At 43.4% G+C, this 23,250-nt stretch overlaps 5 protein-coding genes across 7 annotated transcripts; 1 reads left to right on the top strand and 4 right to left on the bottom strand.

The window, feature by feature from the left end:
* The first annotated feature begins 1,376 nt into the window (after window positions 1–1,376).
* LOC119770045 lies at window positions 1,377–2,057 on the top strand. Its single transcript, XM_038264178.1, has 2 exons — window positions 1,377–1,758; window positions 1,834–2,057. The coding sequence occupies exons 1-2, from the start codon at window positions 1,452–1,454 to the stop codon at window positions 1,914–1,916; spliced, it is 390 nt and encodes a 129-aa protein (XP_038120106.1). The 5' UTR covers window positions 1,377–1,451; the 3' UTR covers window positions 1,917–2,057.
* LOC6032721 (zinc finger protein 708) lies at window positions 2,031–4,741 on the bottom strand. Its single transcript, XM_038264177.1, has 6 exons — window positions 4,446–4,741; window positions 4,259–4,377; window positions 2,631–4,182; window positions 2,486–2,570; window positions 2,389–2,427; window positions 2,031–2,329 (listed from the first exon to the last, which is right to left on the bottom strand). The coding sequence occupies exons 1-6, from the start codon at window positions 4,593–4,595 to the stop codon at window positions 2,247–2,249; spliced, it is 2,028 nt and encodes a 675-aa protein (XP_038120105.1). The 5' UTR covers window positions 4,596–4,741; the 3' UTR covers window positions 2,031–2,246.
* A 4,759-nt stretch (window positions 4,742–9,500) lies between these two features.
* Window positions 9,501–10,783, bottom strand: LOC6032720 (NAD-dependent protein deacylase Sirt4). The gene is made up of 2 exons (XM_001843219.2): window positions 10,447–10,783; window positions 9,501–10,303 (listed from the first exon to the last, which is right to left on the bottom strand). Exons 1-2 carry the CDS (start codon window positions 10,676–10,678, stop codon window positions 9,561–9,563), a joined length of 975 nt encoding a protein of 324 aa, XP_001843271.2. The 5' UTR covers window positions 10,679–10,783; the 3' UTR covers window positions 9,501–9,560.
* An 826-nt stretch (window positions 10,784–11,609) lies between these two features.
* On the bottom strand, window positions 11,610–12,965 carry LOC6032718 (valacyclovir hydrolase). 3 transcript variants are annotated; one of them, XM_038260312.1, is made up of 3 exons: window positions 12,794–12,965; window positions 11,918–12,720; window positions 11,610–11,852 (listed from the first exon to the last, which is right to left on the bottom strand). In XM_038260312.1, the coding sequence occupies exons 2-3, from the start codon at window positions 12,694–12,696 to the stop codon at window positions 11,759–11,761; spliced, it is 873 nt and encodes a 290-aa protein (XP_038116240.1). In that variant the 5' UTR covers window positions 12,697–12,720; window positions 12,794–12,965; the 3' UTR covers window positions 11,610–11,758. The 3 variants fall into 3 exon arrangements, with proteins under 3 accessions (XP_038116240.1, XP_038116239.1, XP_001843270.2); XM_038260311.1 differs by having other exon boundaries at window positions 11,918–12,730; window positions 12,794–12,964; XM_001843218.2 differs by lacking the exon at window positions 12,794–12,965 and having other exon boundaries at window positions 11,918–12,780.
* Window positions 12,966–13,680: 715 nt separating this feature from the next.
* Window positions 13,681–17,966, bottom strand: LOC6032717 (serine/threonine-protein phosphatase 4 catalytic subunit). Its single transcript, XM_001843217.2, has 4 exons — window positions 17,806–17,966; window positions 17,183–17,551; window positions 15,081–15,724; window positions 13,681–15,015 (listed from the first exon to the last, which is right to left on the bottom strand). The coding sequence occupies exons 2-4, from the start codon at window positions 17,330–17,332 to the stop codon at window positions 14,886–14,888; spliced, it is 924 nt and encodes a 307-aa protein (XP_001843269.1). The 5' UTR covers window positions 17,333–17,551; window positions 17,806–17,966; the 3' UTR covers window positions 13,681–14,885.
* Window positions 17,967–23,250: the final 5,284 nt, after the last annotated feature.

Below are 23,250 nucleotides of genomic sequence, written 5' to 3'. Positions count from 1 at the left end.
ATTTGATAATTAAATAATTAAATAATTTAATATTTTAATAATTTAATAATTTAATAATTTAATAATTCAATAATTTATTAATTTAATAATTTAATAATTTAATAATTTAATAATTTAATAATTTAATAATTTGATAATTTAATAATTTAATAATTTAATAATTTAATAATTTAATAATTTAATAATTTAATAATTTAATAATTTAATAATTTCATAATTTCATAACCTAAGAACTTTCTTAAATAATAAAGAATAAAAAAATCAATTGTAATATTTTCGTAATTTTTGAATTTAATAATTCGTACTTTTTACGTTTTTATCAAATTATGATTTTTTTTTAATTATTTGAATATGTAAATTCAGATATTTCAAATTGTTGAATATTAGCTGAACCAGCCTACGGCTGTTAGCTCATTAATAAAGATAAATAATAATAAATAATAAATAAATTGTTGAATACCAGATTTCTTATTTTTTTTATTTGGACATTACATTTCGCTTTTAGACGGAGATTTTATCAGATTGCTAAGTGAATTTCGTCATGTTGTGATAATTGGGAGTAGAATAAATTCTACCTGAATCAGACTGGCAACAGAATTATTATTTATTTTTTTCAATAAACCAAAAATTTAAAAATTAAATTATATTGAAAATCTAAAAAGTTTCATAGCTAAAAATTTTTGAAATTTTGTAATTTTTCGAATTTTGTTATTTTGATTTTAATATAATTGTTATCAATATGAATTGTTAGGCAGATGTTTTAAAAATAATGAGTTGTAATGTTATGTTAAATTTATATAACAAATTTCAATACATTTAAATTTTTTGATGTTTCGTATTAAGAAAAAAAATCAATAATTTTGAGAAAAAATTTTTCTTCATTAACAACTTTTTAGAAATTGATGTTTTTGCACTCAACGAAAAAGATTGAATTTATTTATTTCATAATAATATTTTCCTTTGTAAATTGAAAGAAATTCTATCGTTCGCAATTATTTTGTTTATCAAAATTGCTATCCGCGCCAAATCCGCGCCTGAGCAAAATTAGCCAGCAAATCCGCGCCAGATCCGCGCGATTCGCGCCATCCGCGCGATCCGCGCCGTCCGTAACAACCCTGTAAGTTAGGATTAGTTGTTAAAGTTATTTTTTCTTTTTTACCCAAATGTATTCGATTCAATGCAAAAATGTAAAACAATTTGAAGTAAATAAACGAATGTGAACGGTTAATAATAAAACGAAAAATATAACAAAGATAAAGAGCATTTAGCAATAACACTTAGAATGTAAATGAAATGTAATTATTATAAGAAAGTTCAATAAAGACATATTTAATTTGAAAAACAAAAATGTTTATTACGTCCTCGATTACGTCCGACTTGTTTGCTAGTCGGGATTAAACTGACTTTCATCAGCTGTGAGGTCAAGGCCTGCTACATCTCCCCCTTAAGAGATGTCGTACATGTTCAGCCACCGTGGAATCCTGGTCGAACGGGACGTCGTGAATCAACAAGAAGTATCGGTGTCGGCGGCGTTACGGGCTTGTCGGCGGGTACGGCATCTTCTTCAGGCAGCACAAAGTGGTTTGTGCCAGATCCACCTTCCAGTGGATCTTCGGTTCCAGGCAGGGCCGGTGGTGCGGGACTATCCGGAGCAGGAATCTCGATCTCGATGGGAGCTTCAGGTTCTTCCTGGTTGGCTAGCAGCAACGGTCGAGCTTCTTCAATCAGGATCTCCCACGGTAGACGTTGTTGGACTTGGTCAGGAACTTCAGCGTCGTAGCGAGGGCGTAACTGGTTGACGTGCGAACTCACGATCCTTTGTCTTCCTTCCAGGTTCAGCTGCACGATGTAGTAGACGGAACCTTTCCGTTCGACGACACGGCTGGGAATCCAGGACTACACTGTATCCAGCATAACCCAAGAATGAGACAAACCATACGTTCTCATAATTTTGCTGCCGACCATAATACATTTTCCGCAACTGACTTGAATAAGTTTCCCAATTCTTCCATCGCAGATTAAAAGACACATTTTTTTTTGAAAATAAATCATTTTATTTCCGTAATCTTAACCATTAGTAAGCTAAAACGTATTACCAATTATACCATAATGTTTGTGTGTAAAATGTGTGTTACACTTTCTGAATTATTCACTTTCTCTCTCCCTCTCTCTTCCCCCTTCAAAAACCTCGTCCACGACAACTTAAAACAGAACTGCTAGTAGCGTTTTTAGTATTACTTTCTTTTTTAATCCGCCTTCGGGTGCATCCGCTGCCGGTGCTTGATCAGCGTGCTCGAGTCGATGAAGCGCGTGCCGCACGGAATGCATTCTGCAACCAGATTAGATTAGTAAATTTTTGATGGGGAGATTTACGAGTCGACAACTTACCGTACGGCTTCTCGCCGGTGTGAATTCGTCTGTGGATGACTGGAAGTGAGAGTGGGGTTTAGAAGGTGGTCATTGTTTTTTTTTGTTTGATACTAACCCAGCGTGGTGTTCCGCTTGAACATCTTGTGGCAGAACTCGCACTCGTAGTTCTTCTCGTCGGAGTGCACGAGCGCGTGGCGATCCTGTGGCAAAAGATCTCAACATTAGTTACGGAAATGGTGCAAAAACAATTAATTACGTACGAGGCTGTGCTTGTGGATGAACGTTTTGAGGCAGATGTCGCACTGATAGGCGGGCGCGTTCAGGTGCTTCGTCTCGTGGTCCTTGAGGGTGAGCTTCTTCTCGAACTTTTGGCCGCAGTGCGAGCACACGTACAGGTTCTTGTTCTCGCGATGGGTGTTGTACTGGTGCTTGCGCAGCTTCGGCTCGGTCGAGAACTTTTTGCCGCACTGATCGCAGTGGAACAGTTCCAGCGTGAGCTGGTGGATTTCGGCGAGATGCTTCAGCAGCATGTGGTCGAGGCGGAACTTTTTCTTGCAGATTTTGCACGTGTTGTCGTCGGTTGGGTCCTTCTTCATGAGGGGGATCATTGGCTTTTTGGACTTCTTGTGGAAGGCTCGGTGGCGGATGCACTTTTCGAAGGTGGTGAATTTTTTGGGGCAAATGTTGCACGAAAACAGCGGGATGTTGAAATCTTGGTGCTCTTTCTCGATGTGGCGCGCCAGGCTGCTGTTGCTGTCCAGTTTCTTGCTGCAAACTTGGCAGGTGAGCGGGGGTCGGATTTTGAGCTGCTTGTCGTCGTCCAGGTCCAGCTCCAGGTCGACGATCGGTGCGTCCGGATCGGGTTTGATTTCCGCGCCGTCAAACAGATCGTGGCTGCTGTTCCGGACGCAGCGTTTGTTCTTCAAATGGCGCATCAAGTTGATAGCATGCACGAAAGCTTTGCCGCACGTGTTGCAGGAGTTCCGTTTGCGCGGATTGGTGCGGCCATCGGACGCGTGGAGCGCACGTTGGTGCGCCTTTAGGTGGCTTTGCAGCTCGAACGTTTCGTCGCACAGCTGGCACTTGAACGACTTGCAGATCAGGTTGTGGTTGGCCAGGTACTGCTCCGAGCAGTACCTCCGCGGACAGTAAAGGCAAACGAACTCGTACACGTGCGAAATGTAATGCTTGTTGACTTCTTCCAGCGTATCAAAATAAGCCAAACATTTGTCGCAATGGAAAGGCAGCATATCGGTGTGGACATCGATCAGGTGGGTGACCACATCAGACTGGCAGTCAAATCGGTCCAGACAGATGTAGCAACAGGGAATGGTCTTGTCATAGTAGCCGGTGTCCTCCTCGATGAACGTGTCCTTTATAGCGGAATCCTTCTCTTCCTCATGCTCGCCAGCGCCCCCACCACCAACGCCATCGTCCTTTTTGCCACCCTCCTTCGGATCCTCCGTCAAGTACTCCACCTGCATCCTCGCCTCGTCGCCCATCGGAACGTCCTCGTACACGTACTCCTCCTCGACCGTTTCATCCATATCGTGATCATCGCCGCCCGGAATGCCCTCGCTAGCCGAATCGTCCACGTCCTCCTGCTTAATAATGCTGTCCTGACCTTCGCGCTTGATAAAGAACTCCGCCGCCTCGTCCTGGACGTACTCAATCTCCGTGTTCTCAATCACCATTCCGTCGATGATGTACGCCGCCGTTATCTTCTGCGCCTTCGGACTCGACTTCTCCGCCTTTGGCCGTCCCTTCTTCGGAGGCGATACCGGTTCCGGAAAGTGAATGCGCTTATACTGACTGAAATCAAAATAAATCATTAAAAAAACAAAACCTCCCCCTAGAATCCGACCCTGCCCAACCAGCAAACACTTACGTCCACATAACATCGAATATCTTGTTGCTGCTGTCGAACTCGTTCCGGATGTTCTCGATCAGCCGAACCTTGACCACGCAGTTGGAACAGGCGCTCTGGAACGGACCGCTGTTGAGCATCTGCGAAAACAAAACACCCCAAATCAATCCAAACGCCCCCCAAAACCATTCCCCGAAACAAACCAAACCTCGATTTTGAGCAAGCCCTCGATGACATTCTTCAGCTCGTCCTGGCTGAGCGCGTCCACCATCGGGCTAATCTCCTGGTCGTTGGCCAGGCACAGCCGGCAGGTGTGATCGGTCAGCTCGATGCCGGTGGCGGTCGTCTCGGGCGGCATTTTCCTCTACCGTAAATCCAAACAAACCCCGACCAGCAAAAAAAAGAGAAACGCGTTAAATTACTTTTGCTTTCGCGATGCAGCAACTTCTTCGCGCGATGATGCTCAAAATGGAACTCGAACGCGAAGAGATTTGACAGTGGATGACAGCTGCGACAGATTTTTTTTTCGAAAATCCAAAACGGTCGTTGGAAGTGAGCGTGAAAGGAGCCCCGAGAGACAGCGTGTGCAGGGTGAGCCCTTGGAGTTTTGAAAAATTCGTTGAATCACCCTCTGCAAACTGTTTACACGGAAATCGAGACTGAACAGAGGTGTGTAAAGTAAGAACTCAGGTTTATGATCAGCTTAATCACTCAGATTTTATCCAAACTAAACCAAATCTTGATTACCTTTCAGAAGATTTCGTTTCATTCATATTTTGATGATAATTAAAATTAAACTTAAGTGATATTCAAAAGAGTTTAATAGGAAATTACCCAGACATTGATTGTTGTTCATTGAATTTCTCAAATCACTGGGAAAAGGCTTTCATATATCACTCAAACTTCTTAATTGGGTACTGTTGGAAGTCAACCCTAAGTGCGGCCCTGGTGATTAGTTTAGTTTAGCTTTAGGCGCAGTAGGCTTTGCCACGCGCATCTTTTATATAAACACCACCCACTCTGTGTTAACTCTCTTTCCCCGAATAAACACCAACTCGTCAGGTACTAAAGCCCTATGTCAATTTTTATGTACACGATTAAAAACTATTTCTGATCACTTTTTTTTTATTTTAATGCAAAAAAATTACAAGACAACATTTTTTCAATGGATCAACTATGATCCCCTTGGAACGAGCTGTCAAGTATAGGAGCTTTTCTCGCTTTTCTGTCAAGAAGGACCGCGAGCTTAATTTTTCAAAATCTTTGTGGTCGTACAAAGGGTCATTGTACTCAGAAAAATAAGCTTTATCGCTGTAAACAATAATATCACCAATCTAAGCTTCATTTTAGGACCCACTTAGACTTTCTAGATCCACCTTTGTAAACATATCTATCTGCATACAAGTAAAAATTGCACGCAATATGTGGGAGTAGCGAACAGCACTAATTCCCCATACAAACTTCTGTAATTCCGCAGTAACGGTTCAATAGGGCGTATCTGCGTTTGTAAACAAGCAGTTTATCTCTGTCTTACTTGACGTGAACTGTCACTTGAGCAAAAGGGATAAACTGCTTGTTTACAAACGCAGATTCGCCCTATTGAAATGTTAGTACGGAATTCTGTAATTTCCGTAATTTCGGAATACATTCGTTCGGCTTCAGCTGAAGGTTCATGCTGTCCTATGTTGCATGTTCGAGTGTAGATCTACGGAAAACTGAGGAGAGGTGTGTGAGAAGTACACGAGCCACCTATGACATAATTCCTCGGGCGGCCCAGGCCAACTCGAAGTTATCCCAGGCACCCCCAGTGCAGGACACATTGGGGGTAGAAAGCGGATAGAATATTCAGTGAATACAATAATTATGACAATATAGGTTCATATAATCCTTATTCCTTGATCTTACCTTTTGACACTGTCAAACTAGCAATATTACTATTGCATCTTACTTTTAGCAGGGTAAAACACGTCCAATGGGTTTGAGGTTTGAAACGAGAATACATATTTATTTGCAATCAACAACAAGGTAACTATGCTAACTGTTCAACTGGTCGTAGGTTACTATGCTTCCAATACTCCTCCTTAGACTACGACCATTGAAAAACTTCCCTAACGAACTAAGCGAACCCGATTGTTCCCCTGACTCCTCCTCAATCGGTATCGCCTCCATCTCCTAGCCCTTCGGCGGATTCACGCGCCATCCGACTTCCTTCGAACTCCTCCTGCAACAAACGAACGTCTCGAAGAATCCGAGTTTTCGCAGCCTCCAGCGACATCTTTGAGCTCTCCACATCCTGGACCAAGGAATCACAGCTCACCGGCAGTCCCATCAGCAACAACGCCACGAGCATTGGTTCTAGAATCACGTAACCGTTATCTACTAGACCACGAGCCAGTGCCATGAACTCGTCCACGTATGATTCCACGTCGGCAAACTCGTCCAGCTCGATAGACAGCAACCTCTTGAACGCCGGAACCGTAAATTCGCTCATTCGTCCTCTTCCTGGTTCACGTACGGCGGCTGCTTGACCTCTCGCATCAGCTCCGCCGTCGAGATTGGGTCCATTCCCAGCTTCACAGTCAGGTCGCCACATGACCTCGACACTCAGTGAACCGTCCTCCAAGAGATAATCGTCTTTTACAGTAGCAGGCTGTGGATAGAAATCCGCGACAGAAAATGTACCGGAACAAACGTCATCGTACTTGCCTTGACAACGGCGCTCCCGGCCGCTGTGCCTCGACTCTTGTTGACAAGTGTCAACGGGTCTATCCTGTTGCGGCGGGAGCGCAAGGCCAGCCTCCCCACGAGCTTCACTATCACCGTCTACCGCAACGGTCCGCTCGTTCGTGTCCGGCTGCTCATCCTCTGCAACCGATTCTGCCGTCCTCTCCAACAGTTTCGCCATGTTGACCAGAAACGCCCTTTCCGGTCGACACACAACCGATTCGTCCATCTTCGGCGACAGCTTCATCTTGGCCAATCGATACAGTCCGCCCTCTTCTCTCCCGGAAGCGACCTGCTTACCGTCTTCTCCCAGTACCGTGCACTGCCTTGCCGTGAAGATCACCGTGTGGCCCTCTTTACAGATTGTACTCACCGAGAGCAGATTCGAGGCCAGGTCTGGAATCTTCAGCACTCCGCGAATGTTCAAGCTGCCGTCTGGACACTCCAATGCCACGTTTCCTCTTGAGACCGCCGTCATCGAACCGTTGTTCGCCGTTCCAACGACGAACTGCACAGACTCCTCCCGTTGAAGTTCTGTTCCGAAGTTGCCAGGTGACACGATGCTCCTGAGTCCAAGTACCATGCGCCTGCTTGGATACCACCCGTCGTGTCCGTGCTGAACCAGGCTATAGGCTTCGATTTTTCGATCCGCTTCTCTGGACACTTGGCCGCAAAATGTCCCGGCTTGTCGCATACAAAACATCGCTTTTCTGATCTTGACTGCAGCGGCTCCCTGGTCCGACACGAACTTGTACCCCTGGTACAAAATGCACTGTCGTATCCGGCGTAGGTCGGTCCCTTTTCGTGCTTCACGTCCTGAAGGATCTTGGCCTGGACTGAATCCGGTGTCAGAGCAGCCCCCGAGGCCTCCAGGCCCATGACCATGGGCTCGTAGTAGCTTGGCAGTCCCATGAACAGCAATGCTACCATCCAGTCATCGTCGACCTTAAAACCGATCGCAGTGAGCTTGTGAGAGGTCGTCATAAGCTCGTTGACGTACTCTTCAACGCTCGCGCAGTCCTCGAGGCGAATCGACGTCAGCTTCCTGAGCAGGCCGAACTTCCTCGGCAAACCCTTGTCCTGGAACGAAGCCGCCAGCTTCCTCCAGACTTCCTTCGGGTCTTCCTCGTCCTGGATGAGACCGAAGTTGGTGTTTTCTACACCCAGACAGATCGTAGCCAGCGCCCGTTCCTTCAGGTCTTCCGTCACGATGTCACCTTCCGCTCGTCGCACGGCAGGCCAGCTGCCCTCGCGGATCAGGGTCATCCGCATCGAGAACGCCCACGTCGAGTAGTTCTCCCGACCCTTTAGTTTCTCGATCGCCGGCATGGCCACCGAACTCGTGCCCGAACGTTCCTTACTTGGGCTAGCGGGGCTCCATTCCCGCCGTTGCCGGCTCCTCCGTTTCCGTTTGCCGCTTGTCCGGTTCCATTCGGACCTTGGCCACTGCCGCTTCCACCTGCAGCTACTTCCACCGAACCACCGTTTCCATTTGGTGCAACTTCCGGAAAGCTTCCTCCACTGCGGCGAGTTCTAGGCATCTTCAAAACTTCCGTTTCCGTCCGTTACTTGCAAAAATTTCTTGACTTGGTGCAAAGGCCCATAACCTTTTAGCAGGGTAAAACACGTCCAATGGGTTTGAGGTTTGAAACGAGAATACATATTTATTTGCAATCAATAACTAGGTAACTATGCTAACTGTTCAACTGGTCGTAGGTTACTATGCTTCCAATACTTACCATTCCCTTTTGATAGTGTCAACTTCAAACCTTCATCAATTGTACAATAAGCGCATAAATTTCACTATATTATTTATGACAAACAAACTAGAATAGTTTATATTTACAATAATACAGATTGAACGTACCTTTAATCAAATTAATAACAGTTTTTTTACCTTCTCTCTGGTTTTGCCTAAATTTCTTACCAATTTTTTCAGCAGTTACATTTCTACAATAATGTATTGCGATTCCAAGTTTGAAGAATAGAGTAGTTAATGTTTGTGAGGTAAGGGACAAGTTATAGCAATAGCAAACTAAATAGATGGATAGAATATACTAAATTTTATCTTAAAACAATACGAAAAATCTAGCTTGTTTTGAAAACAGCCAATGCACCAATTGCAAACATACAGCATTTCACGTTCACACCGTAATGGTGGAGATGGCGTTTGAATAGAGTTATCTAAGCCCGCTCTCACGCACACTAGCACGCCATTTGTTTTGCTGGACGGTACAAAATTTAACCTCACTTTTTTTCGTGTACGTACACGCAATACATGCGCACGTAGATAACTCTATGGTGAACGTCCGAAATGTCAAAATCACGCAGTAGTATCAATATTCCGAAAAAAGTGTGCCATGGCATGACAGTCAAATTTATTTTCTAATGTTGGTGCTACTGCGCAATTTTGACATTTCGGATGTTCGCCATTCGAACGCCATCTTAAAAACCTGGATAGGGCACGTCAGAGTATTTATGCCTAGATTTATGCAAACCGAAACAGTGATGTTCTTTACAAAAAAAAAACTCAGCTGTCATTTTTTAGCAAATCGGAACTATTCTTTAACTTCACAACTTTTTATTGACATGTCATCCACTATTTCTTGAACAAATTCTGCATTAACTCGCCACACCTGGCCGAGATTTTCAGATCTGCCTTCGGGTCACCTCTCGTTGCACCTATATTTACAATTGCCACCGGAAGTCCCAGCTCCTTCGCTTGCAGCACGATTCTATAGCCTGAAAATACCGTCAAACTAGACCCAAGCACCAGCACCCCGTCCGACTCAATAATCATCCGCACAACTCGTTCAATCCGTGGCATTGGAACGTTATCCCCAAAAAATACAATTTCCGGTTTCAACGCTCCCCCACACTGTGGACACTCCGGTATTTTAAAGTTGTCCACATACTCTTGCGGCAGTTCCACGTCGCCGTCCGGGCGCATCATCGTGGACTTGTCCTCCATGTGCGGATTCAGCTGGTCCAAAATGCGCTGAAACTCGTGCCTCGGAATCGTGTAGTCACAGCCTTTGGCGATACACATCACGGTGTACCCACTGCCGTGCAGCTCGACCACACTTTTCGAGCCCGCCTTGGTGTGCAGTTTGTCAACGTTCTGCGTTACGATGCCGGAAATGCGCTGCTCCCGTTCCAGCCGCGCCAGCGTGTAGTGCGTCACGTTGGGCTCTATCGCCGAGAATCGGGGCCAGCCGACGTAGTTGCGGGCCCAGTATCGTTTCCGCACCGCCTCGGATTTGACGAAATCGCCATGCTGGATCGGTTTGTGGTTGGAGCGGGCGTATAAGCCAACGCCCTCGGACCGGTAGTCGGGGATTCCTGGAAATGTTGATTATTTGTGTTATTTTGTATACTTCAGTATTTTTTTCTAACATGAAGTCAAAATTTGATTTCTGAACTGGTTTGAACCAGATTTAACAATCTCGAGTGTCATTCCCCTCGCGATAACAAAAGTTACCCACCCGATTCTGTGGATATTCCTGCGCCAGTCAGCACCAGAATGTGTGGTTTGTCGTCGAGGAACTTCTCCAACCGCCGCAGATCACTCTCGATGGCCGGTTCGTGCACGGGGACATACTTCATACTGCCGGAACTGTACTCGACCCGGGATCCTGCGTATCCCCATGCTGGGAAGGTTTGCTTTCTTAAATTTAGAAGAACACTTTGGCTAACGGCTGAACTGTATTTCAGCATTTTGTTGCTATCGTCGGTTAAAAATTGTACAGGAGTTTGATTGGTGTAACTTTTGAACAAAATAAAAACATTCGTCGCAATGTTGGGAAATCAAAATAATACTGAAAAGGTAATCCATAGCTTACGTAACGTTGTGTATGAGAATAAAAATCATTGCATATTTCGGAATATTGATAAAATTTGGCTTGTGACCGGAATATTGGTCGATCCCTTCTCTCCCGATCGTGTTACGTAACTTGTGACCGACACATCATCAATGTCAAATTTCGCCACTGATTTCGACATGTGTGCAGAACTTTCATACGCCCTTTGCCAACTGTGAAGTCATGTTGGAGTGCGAGTTAGCCCGTTCGAACAACAAAACAACAAACAGAAATTCGAAAATCTAGAAATAGGGTTGGCTTCTACTATCGAATAGGTTTAAATTGAATAACGAAAATTGGGTACTAAAGCCCTATGCAAAATTTTATGTACAACGGTAAAAACACGATTAAAAACCATTTCTGATCGCTTTTTTTTCCATTTTAATGCAATTTTTTTTTGACAAGACAACATTTTTTGTATGGATCAACTATGGTCCCTTTGGAACGAGCTGTCAAGAAGGACCGCTAGGTTAGTTTTTCAAAATTGATTCAAAAATCAATTTTAAACTCTTTGTGGTCGTACAAAGGGTCATTGTACTCAGAAAAATAAGCTTTATCGCTGTAAACAACAATATCAGAAATCTAAGCTTCATTTTAGGACCCAATTAAAACAAAAAAGGTCCTATGAATGTTGAACAGAAACGATTCCCTAATTCAAATTAAAAAGTAATGAAACGAACGAATTTGAAATAATTGAAATATTAGATAAACTTATTCCAATATAAAGATTACAATGCAAACTCATTTTCCAAGCAAGGATTTCTAAAAATTCAAGTTTAAACATGAGATAAAATATTTTACAAAGATAGTTTATTAGTTTTGCTCTTTTTATATTACTGACTTCAATCACCTTTTTCACAGGAACTACAAAAACGAAGTTTAACAATATTTTTGGCAAATATAATCGGTAACTTATTTAAAAAAATGATTTTATGATTCACTTTCGAAGAAAATCACTCACCAACTTGTTGAACTCTTCAGCATACTTCAGATGAATGTTATGCTTTCCATCGGGGAACACATGCACAAGTCTGAAAAGAAAAGATATGTTTGAATACAATAAGAATTTCACAGAACATCTCAAAAGCCAACTCACTCCGTACTCTTGACGGCCTCCTTCAGATAGGGCACATGCTCGGGCACGATCATCGGATCTTTGGCACCATGAACGATAAACGTCGGCGCTCGAATGTTGGCCAACACCCCTTTACAGATGTCCCCATCTCGCTTCCGGTACAGGTTCAGCATTCCGTCCACCCAGGCCGACCAGATCTGCGGAAAGCCCTCCTTGCCGTAAACCTTCTCCATCGGTTCCCGCATCCGAGCGGACCACTTGCTCACGTCCCGAACTCCTTCGTAGATTTCCGCCTCCGGTTTGGTAATGTACGCGTTGGCGCCCCAAATGACCAGCTTCTCAACCACGTCGGGCTTCGTTCCGGCCAGCACCAGGCCCGTGATGCCACCGTCACTCCAGCCGAGAACCGAAAATCGCTTGAGCCCGACGGCCTCCATCAGCTGGGCGGCAGCTTCCGCGTCCTTCTCGTAGAAATCCAACCCGAAGGTCTTGTTCGGTGGGCGGGATTTTCCGTACCCCGGTGGGTCCCAGGCCACGATCCGGTGGTTCGGCAGCAGAGCCGGCAACTGTTCGATCTGTGGTTTGAAGTCGGTCCACGCGGAACCCAGGGCACCGGGCATCAGGAGGACACCCCGGTCACCGGTGCCGGCCTCGACGATGTTGATCCGTTGCTGGCCGACCTGCAGCAGTCGCTCCATGGGGGCCGGATTGGATGCGAGCGTTCTAGCTATTAACGCACGACCGGTCGTGGCGCCGGTCAGTAGCTTCGATGCAGAACTGCACAGTTTTAATAACTGCATTGTGGAGGTGTTGTTGATCGGCACCTATGAGAAACTGTTTTGCATAACCAGTGCAAAATTTACATAATATTCAATAACTGTAATTATCACCGTTTACCTATGCGCTGCCAGCTTCTGCCAAAACAAACCAAAACAGCTGATAACAGATTGGGGATGCTCAAAATGCTTTTGTTTAACCTCGTCTAATATGCTCGCATCAAATTTGATTCACAGCTCTAAAACTTTAAAGTACACGTATAAATTCAATATTGCTTCTCAAACACAGAAGTGGTTTTGAAGTTTTCATCTGTTACGGTGGCGCCCAATCATAATCACTGTCTCATATGTGTTTCTCTGATGTTTCAACCTGGTTGACTTAAAAACTGAACCTCTTCCCCGTACGTCAGGATCATCACCCGACGAAATGCTGCCGTCATTTTTAGAAGATTCGCCATTAGAAGCAACGCCTATATGAACAATACCTGCGTACGGGTCGTTGGTGTCATCAAAGCTACCAAGTCTTTCGTTGTACAATGTTCGTTAGAAGCATCGCCTGCTCTGTTCCATATCGGCTATAGCTATGCCTGTATCGCCTAGCCTCCTTTCGGACGTTTGCGACCCACAGTTCCATCCATGGCGGTTATCAATGCATCGGATAGCTGCGTCGTATTATTTTAGGTTTTCGTCTTGTCAGGCTTGCTTTTCGATGAAAATATACTGCCAGGTGTGTGACTAGCAGCTGAACGCTGCTGTTTGATTCTGCGAATCTTCTAGCTCGTACGGTAGAAAGACCACTCGACGAAACGCTATCCACATTAAATTGGATGGCTTCTGGAAACACATCGCGGGCTTTCATTGTCTCTTAACTTTGGGACACTTCAAAGTAGTTCCTGCAAAAAACGGCATAACGAGCACCAAAAATTGGCAGCATGAGCAGTTTGTAAAAATACAACATACAAGTTGAGAAAGAAATCATTTCGGAAAAAAATAAAAACACTGCACATATTTGTTTGTCTTATAAGATTTATTATTTGTATCACTTTACGCTATAAACTATAGAAGATGTGTGTTACTCTCGATCTTTTTTTTTTCACCGCTCACGGAATTTGCCGCACACAAACTGTTGTAGAAAAAATAATGATAATTTACACACTTGATTTACCAGTTTGTTTGCTGATTTTCGTTTTTTTTAATTGTTGTTGTTTGTCATTCAAATTTCTCCTTTGTGTTTGTGTTGGTTTTGCTGCCCGCCAGTCCTTTTTGTTTTCGCGAGTCGTCTCATCGAAAAAGGATTATTTTCAGGCACGTCGGAAAATGGTTTTTAATCTTGATTTTTTTTTTTTTTTGCGCGGTGAACGATGCTGGTTGTGGAACTGAAGCAGATGTGTTTTTTTTTGTTGTGGTTGATGAACTCTGGTTCTGTCTTAATTGTTTATTTTTTTCTGTTTTTACTTTACCATACATTATAGATTAGTCTTATCCTGTAATATAAATACTAGAGCTGTTGTAATAATGGGGTTTTGTCTACGGGTGTGTTAGTATCGATCCTTCTTCTCATTGTTATCTTGGTTTACTTTACTTGTTATCGATCGGCAGTCTACGGAGTTGTTGTTTGTTTGCTACTGTTTTGCATGATTTCAGCTTTGATATTTCATAATTTGCTTGATGTTTGTTTACACAAAAGCCAATTTGGATTTCCTTTTCTCGAAGCAGCAGTAGCAGTCGTGAAACTAAACAAACAGTAAACATACACAGTTTTCATTCTATTGTTTCTATACACGATTATTTCCCGTTTCGTTTTTCTCTCTTTGCTGTATGATACAATTGGTTGAGTATATTATATCTTCTCTGCGTTCTCTCTTCAATGCAAGAAACATTCTGTTTGTTTCGTTTCTAAAGTCAGGTATACTTATGTTCAAGAGAAAAAAAAACTGTTTACAAATGATACTTTTAAAAAATAGCGCTGATATATAAAAAAAAGCTAGTAGAAAGCGGCTTTGTCCGTTGGTCTAACGTAAAAAACGAAACATTTAAATCCTAGACGTACGCGCACATGGGCTCAAGGAAACGGAACAAAGAGAAAGGAGAGGGGAAGGCTGGAAGAGGGGACGCGTTTGTGGTGGCTGTTGGGTTGAGGTTTAAAGGTTCCAAGTTTAAGTAAACAGCAGCAGCAGCCGGAGAAACCATGCAGAGTTGGTCGTCGTTCACTTTTATAAGAAGTAGTCGGCCTGGGGCTTCTTTGACGGAATGCCACGGCTTTCCTGGGGTGCCGCCTCAAAGATGGTAAAGTCGCGCTGCAGGTTCTCGTTCAACTCGAGGATGGCCGCCACGTTGCCGCATCTGTGATGATGAAAACAATGAGAATATAATGATTTCGCTAGTCGGATTCGAGTAACTAAGCATACCTGTAGCAGTAGTTGGGTGCGGACCACACGGTTAGGACTGTCTCGTTAAAGTGCCACTTGTATCCCTCCATGACCAGCTGGTGAGCTCGGCAGATCATGTCGATGTCGTTGGCCGCGTTGAACTGCGACACCACGTCCGAGCCGAACAGATATCCGGCGCCACGTGGCGAAACGCCCCAGCCGTGAGTGTCCTCGGGGTCACTCCACAGCAGGTCGCACATCGGTCCGTCGTGGGGCACCTCCTGTTTGCGGTCAATCGAGCGAATCTGGTCCAAATACTGAATCGACGGCGACAGTCCGCCGTGCACGCAGAAGATCTTGCCGTCGATGATGGCCGACAGCGACAGGTAGTCGAAGATTTCGGTGCAGTAGCGCCACACCGTCACCGAGCCGTACTTGCGCAGACACTCGTCGTAGAACCCGTACACCTGGGTGATCTGACGGGACTCGTGGTTGCCACGGATCAGCGTGATACGGTCCGGGTAGCGCACCTTCAGGGCTAGCAGAAGCAAAAAGGTTTCCACGCTGTAGTAGCCTCGGTCCACGAAATCACCCATAAACAGGTAGTTCGTCTCCGGCACATCGCCGCCCACCTTGAACAGTTCCTTCAGATCGTAGAACTGGCCGTGAATGTCACCACAAACCTACAAGTTACAAGCATGAATTAAAGTAAGTCCTCAAGAAGCAAGTTGTATTGTCTTTTCGTTTCTATAGATATTGCATCTTACAAATTTCCTAGATGTCCCTAGCCAGCTCTCTTAGTACTCAAATGCACTTCCCAAACACAGACGTGAGATTAAAGTACCTAGAAGGTCTGAGAATGTTCTTATGACTGATGCTACAAGTTAATCTCTGGAGTTTTTTTTGAAAAGGTCCAATAAACCAAATTTTCAGTTTTTGCTTTTTGGGTGTTTTTGGATACCTCTGACTCAAGGCGGTTTCAAAAACACCCAAAAAGCAAAAACTGGAAATTTGGTTTATTGGACCTTTTAAAAAAAAACTCCATCTGTTCTACGACTTGATGAAAGTGACTCAGTGATAATTCCTTTCTGATTTCAATGGCACATTGAAGTTGGAACAGGATTTGCAGAGCTTTAACGGTTTGGCGAAGCTAGGCAATTTCTTCCATCGGATCTGTTTCAGTACCAACAAAGGGGAACGAACATGGCGTTTACATCCTTGGCACAAGAATGGCAAAGGATTGCATCCTTGAAAATGGAGTTCATTGCCGCGATGTTCCTACGTTGAGCAACTCCCAGATAGGACAATTTTCACAGTTTGACGATCCTCTATTATCCAGGACCGATGATAGGCGGACATCGCATTCACGGGCTGGCCGAGGCTTTGTTATTTAGTTGTACAGAATGTACGGCATTCTAATAACGAGAAAGTCAAAGCTTGGAAACTTCTGGAGAAATAATCAAGTGTTTGGGAAATTGGCCTCTCCATCAAAGCTGCTTCGACTTCTCATGTATCCAAATTTCGTCCTTATCCGCACCGCTTCTCCGTAATAATTCAGTTTGAGACTGTAGCACCGGGTTTATTTTCCAGACACCAGATCCAATCCGTGGTGGTTAACGCACATCCTGAACACAACCTTCTGAGTCAGAGGATCTTCCAACTCCAGCCGTCAGAATAGTCAGACTAGAATAACTCGGTAAAAGGCGGAAATCGCCAGGTGATGTGCCGATGTTAGGAAGAAGGGAGAATTAGATAAACATACAATTAAGGGCAATACGAAGGTTGTAACAAAGCTTTGTTAGTTATCTAAGTGGCAATTGATCAAGTGAGCTAATAAAAAGTTAAGCCTAGAATACAAGTATCACCAATTTTTGAAAGGCTGTGATTTCTTTGTTGCTGTTTTAAGTCATTCGTGAAAGTTTTGAAACTCCTGAAAAAGTATTGAATATCCGTAGAACACCTGGGCAATATTAAGTTTTTGATTCGATATGTCTGGGTTATTGTTGATCTACGCGACCAGAGATGTTGATGTTGTTCAAGTGTTTGAAAACCAAAACAAGGTCATTGACTTGTATCGTGATTCGTTCCATCAACCTCTGGATTTTTACTCCATTACGGACTCACTACTGAATCGAACTTACCGTAACCGGCGAGTCCACCCGCTGGACATTGCCCTCCTCGACCAGGATCTCCCGTGCCTTGGCGCACAACGCCTTCACTTCATTCTCCTTGATGATTTCGCACCGCTTCAGTTGTTCAATCTGCCGGTCCAGGTCACTGTAATCGGGCATTGCTGTGACCTCGGGCTAGTTGTGTTCTTGCGGCAAGCGTTCGTTCCGTTTCGCGAGGCCGTGGTCTTTGAGTCTACTCTCCGATCTTGTCGCGATTTCTGCGTGAACCAGCCCCTGGCTCGAGGTTGTGAGTGTGTGTGAGTGAGCGAGAGATGTGCGTGTTGCTTTCTTTCTCCTGCTTGCCACACACCACCGCGGAAGAGATGTCGAAGAAAAAGGCTGCAAGAAAGAAGCAATTATGTTTGGGGGAACAATGCAAACGGGAATTTCCCGCAAGGACATGCTTTTGGAAGGATGACCGGGAAAATTGCCGGTGCCCAGCGGAGGAGTATCCTCCTCCGCGGTTGCCGGTGTGATTTTTGCGGCAAATCAGGACCTCTTTTGACGTTCGTTTCCCACTTGCAGGAAGCAAATTGTCACCCGGTTTTCGCCCGCAAAAAGCCAACCAAATCACCCAAAACATCATTTCCTACCTGCAGACGTGAGAGGACTTTCGAGTGAAAGCAAAAAATCAAGCTTTAATGTGAATTTTGCACGGGTTTTTTCGAGAATTTGAGAGCCCAAGCACTGAAACTCGCCACTGCCGCGATTCGGACGACGACGTGATGCCAGACGGACCGAGACTACACGCTAAATCGCGCTTGTGCGAGTTTGGCAAGGATGATGGGTTTTCTGCGCTGCCAACGTGAGAGAGTTGAAAGTTGACATCGATTGCACAGTGGGTGGAAAGTCAGACTGATCCCGGTCACGGAAATTTCTAGCAGAGTTTGTTCTGCTAGAATCCTGCTAGAATGATTCTAGCAGGCCTGTCAGAATTTTGTTAGAATTTTGCCGGAAAATTCTGACAGGAGAAATCTGCTAGAATTCTGTAAGAATTTTGTAAGAACACTCTAGCAAGAAAAAATCCGTCGAAAATGACGTCATTTCCGCTGTACCGCTTCGTTTTGCAGCAAAACAGTTTGATGTGGTAACTTGTTCGCACAAGTCTTTATTTTTTAAACCTGCTCGGCCTTATTTTGGTAAGCAAATAGAATTTGAGTATGACCTGAGTGATTGTTTGAAAATTATTAACATCGTTCTTTTTTAACAGGAATCACATCACCGCAGTTTCGTTATCACCCGGATTGTCCCTAAATCGCCGATTCCAGAGCATCCGAACATAACGGAACCGGAGCCGTCCGTTCCCTGAACGCCGGTCTTTGGGAACCATGGAGAAATGGAGCTGCACAAGACAACAATTAGATGATAAAAAGTGCCTAAGTGAAAAAGTGAAAATGTTTTTGCTTTTAGATATTCATTGTGTGTGTATAAATTGCGTATGTAATGTTTTTGAATAAATATAAATTGGTTTAATTTGCTAGTGGAAATCTAGCAAAAACCACATTCTTAATAAACAGCTTCCCGAACTTCCCGAAAATCTGATCCGTTCTTTTCTAGCTAAATTCTGGCAGGATTCTAGCAGAAATGCTTGCCATTTGATTCTAGCAAAATTCTCACAGGATTCTAACAGAATGATCTGTCAGAATAGTTCTAACAGCATTCTAGCAGGATTCTCACATAACCGTTAATTTCGCTAGAACCGGTTATTGCATTTGAGCTAGAATTCTCAAAGAATTCTAGAGAAAATCTAGCAGGATGAAGGCAGCATTCTAGTAAGAATATTTTCGCTCTGTAAGATTTCTGTAAGAATTCTGCGAGAACGCCGTGACTGGGATAGAGCTATTGCGCGCGTATTCCCGAAAAAGACACGCGGCATACCAGCCTCGAAACGACGCGCCGCACTTTCGGCAAATGCGCGCTGTCAAATCCCATACTGCTCGTTTTGTTTTTGTTTATATTCTTCTTCGAATCGCTTGCCTTTGTTGCCAGATATGTTTTTTATTACACTAAAAGTGCAGAAATCGCTGGCAACACGTAGATAACTCTATTGATGGTCAATAGAGCTTTATAGAGTTATCTAAGCCCGCTCTCACGTACACTAGCACACCATTTGATTTGCTGGTCGGTACAAAATTTAACCTCACTTTTTTCGTGTACGTACACGCAATTGGGTCCTAAAATGAAGCTTAGATTGCTGATATTATTGTTTACAGCGATAAAGCTTATTTTTCTGAGTACAATGACCCTTTGTACGAGCACAAAGAGTTTAAAATGGATTTTTAAATCAATTTTGAAAAATTAACCTCGCGGTCCTTCTTGACAGAAAAGCTCCTACTTGACAGCTCGTTCCAAGGGGACCATAGTTGATCCATCGGAAAAATGTTGTCTTGTCAAAAAAAAAAATTTGCATTAATATGAAAAAAAAGTGATCAGAAATGGTTTTTTATCGTGTTTTTTACCGTTGTACATAAAAATTGACATAGGGCTTTAGTTGTGCTCGTACAAAGGGTCATTGTACTCAGAAAAATAAGCTTTATCGCTGTAAACAATAATATCAGCAATCTGAGCTTCATTTTAGGACCCAATTTGCTCCATTTAAAGTTTTTTTTTCTTATTTTGAATATGAAAACTTCTACTGCTAAAGTTTTTGAAAATCTCATTGCTAACTAATTTAAAAGTTTTTACTTTCAATTCGACTACATACCTAATTTCTTTCATTTCGTCGTTTTCGTGTAACCGTGTACGCCTAAGAACAAAATGTAAACAAACATTTTGGTAATGCCGGTGGTGAGTGAGTTGTCCACGAAGCGAATCAAATCCGGACGCGGCCACAGCCAGGAGTCGGACTCGGACACCTTTGTGAGCCAAAACAGCAGCAGCGGAAGGTGGGTGGTGCCGGTGCGGGACGAGGTCGGCGGGAAAGTTGGTTTTCGAAAAAAGACAAGACCAACTTCCTGCAGGACCTGCAGCTGTTTCACGACCGGAGTTAGTAAGAAGGAAGCTTGGGTGTTTGGTGACGTTTGTGATTAATTGGGTCCTAAAATGAAGCTTAGATTGCTGATATTTTTGTTTACAGCGATAAAGCTTATTTTTCTGAGTACAATGACCCTTTGTACGACCACAAAGAGTTTAAAATGGATTTTTAAATCAATTTTGAAAAATTAACCTCGCGGTCCTTCTTGACAGAAAAGCTCCTACTTGACAGCTCGTTCCAAGGGGACCATAGTTGATCCATCGAAAAAATGTTGTCTTGTCAAATTTTTTTTTGAGTTAAAATGAAAAAAAAAAAAGATCAGAAAGGGTTTTTAATCGTGTTTTTTACCGTTGTACATAAAAATTGACATAGGACTTTAGTACCCAATTTTGTTTGTTTTTTGTAGTACGCAGTTTATGCGGTTGCCGAAGATCGGAGGTCGGGATGTGGATTTGCACCGGTTGTATTCAGTGGTGGTGGCCAGGTGGACGAAGTTGAAGCTGAAGCAGATTTACATCCGCTTTTCGAACAAGTACGATAAAGTAAATTTTAACGGTGAGGTGAAGGATCCGACGGAAGAGGGAAACGACGAGAAGCACCATAATCGGAGGTGGTCAGCGCGGATGTTGCACTCGGTACCGGCGGTTTACGACCATCAGTAGCATGTGCATGTGCCGGAAGTGATGACGGGACAGTGTGGGATGTCCTGAGGGTCCGCATCCATTTCTCGTTGCGGGACATGTTTGACGATTATTACCTAAACATCCAGAAGAACAGTTTGCACCAGTTCTGGATGGACCGTCTGTACGAAAGCCGCAAGTCCTGGAGTTGACGTACTCCGAAAGAGTCCGAAAAGGTGACCGAAGAAGTCACCGGTATTGAGAATGTGCTCAGTGTCTCACCAATTTCATTTACTGTCAAACTCTTTCAGCAACTACCGCCGAAAAACGCAGCTTCAGCGGGATGAACATTGACGGCGAGTTGGAACATGTGTGTCATTCTCGAAGGAGGACGAAGTGATCGGGAACTATCCGTTCAGGCACTTTACTTCCCAGCCGGAAAACGTCGACTTCCCTTCCCGAATCAACAGCCAATGGCCAACTCCTCCAAGCCTGTCCTGATGATGGCCGGCAACGAGACCACCCTGTTCTCTACAACGCTGTCGCGCTCCAAAATGAGGGCCGCGATGTTGCTGCCCAACGAAACGTCCATCCGTAACCTGCTCAGCATGGGGCCTTCGGACGTGACCGATGGCGTACCGTAAGAATCGGTTCAGCTTGGACGCGGAAGTTAGCCTACCATAAGCAGATGCGTTGAATACAAAAAAAACGGAAGCAACTGTTTTAATAATAAAATATTGAAATAAAATCCATCACATTTTTCGAAAATCATCACTGTAATGTTAAATGTTATTTATTCATGCCATAAAAAGTTTCTTCTTAAATTAAAAGCAAAAAACTTTTACCGATACAACGATTTTGTTCCAAAAATGCATGGTGCTATCAACAACTTTCCAACTTTTAAATTAAAAGGTTTGAACTTTCTACGAATATTCACCAACGCGAACTTTTAATTCCAACGAACGATCTTTTTAAATTTAGAGTATTTTTTCTTTGTGTGTACGCACTTAAATTACTCTATACCAATAGGGCCCTAAAACCCTATGTCAATTTTATCTACGTGCGCATGTATTGCGTGTACGTACACGAAAAAGATTTAGGTTAGATTTTGTACCGTCCAGCAAAACAAATGGCGTGCTAGTGTGCGTGAGAGCGGGCTTAGATAACTCTATAGTAAAAAACACGATTATTAACCATAGAGATCTCCACGGTTTCTCTCACGCACACCATGATTCTGTGTTAGTATTTGTATTTGAAGTATTGTTTTGGTTTTGAACGATTGTGATTGGCTGAATTCCAAGCAGCTGATTTTGTTTACACTTTTTTTACGCAGACATAGGCAAATCGAGTAGATCAATCGTCTGTAAAAAAACAGCTGTTTACCACGAGCTCGTACAGGACAAAGGACACAGCTGATTTTGACAGACGAATCATTCTACTCGATTTGCTTATGTCTGCGTGTAAATATTGTTACAAACTAACACACTCTCGCGCGTGGATATCTCTATTTCCGAACAATTTTTATTTTCATTTTAATGCAAACAAATAAATTGACCTGACAACATTTTTTCGATAGATCAACCGACGAGTATGCCCTGTTCGTGGACTCGCTCTTAATTGGGTACTAAAGCCCTATGTAAATTTTTATGTACAACGGTAAAAACACGATTAAAAACCATTTCTGATAACTTTTTTTCATTTTAATCAGGGGGGCGACATCTATATCTCACTACAGGCAGCTCGCCCGTAGCCAACACAAGCTGTCAACTTCGGCACCAGAACAAAAGGGAAATGTCAACTTCGGCTCCAGCACAAAAGAACAGCTGTTCGTTACGGAACCAAAACAAAGCAACTGCGCACTGTAAAAAAAGTACAAAAACTGCAGGCATAAAATGGAAATAAAGTAATTATTGTTTTTATGGAAAATTTTACCGCAATGTACGCTTAAAAGTTAGCGTATGTTTTTGAGGTGATTTTTATCAATTTATTTGCAAAATAAACTACTAAAGTTGGGATTATTAAGCACACATTGGGCCGATGAACTCATTTAAAGTTGTAATTTTATCACATGAAAGGTTTAACTAAACTACTGTGTAATTTGACTTTTACTGCAGTAATTCTTATAACAATAATTGAATTTTTAATAAAAAAAAATATTTTTGTTTTCACTGTGCGCATTTTGCGCGCGTTATCAATCTCAATCACCCAAGATGGCGGCCTTTAGCATCCCCCTGATTTTAATGCAACAATTTTTTTTGACAAGACAACATTTTTTTGATGGATCAACTATGGTTCCCTTGGAACGAGCTGTCAAGTATGAGCTCACAGACAAACAGACGTGACTCTCCATACAAATTATTTTTGAAATCCATCGTCCTTCATCAAATCTCCAAATCACGGCGACGTCAGCGCTGCCTGGTGAGCTTATGCCGAAGCGCAGCCCA

This window comes from Culex quinquefasciatus, chromosome 3 (genome assembly GCF_015732765.1).
Source record: "Culex quinquefasciatus strain JHB chromosome 3, VPISU_Cqui_1.0_pri_paternal, whole genome shotgun sequence".
NCBI classification, from domain to species: Eukaryota; Metazoa; Arthropoda; class Insecta; order Diptera; family Culicidae; genus Culex; species Culex quinquefasciatus.
This window is presented reverse-complemented; position numbering and strand designations above follow the sequence as displayed.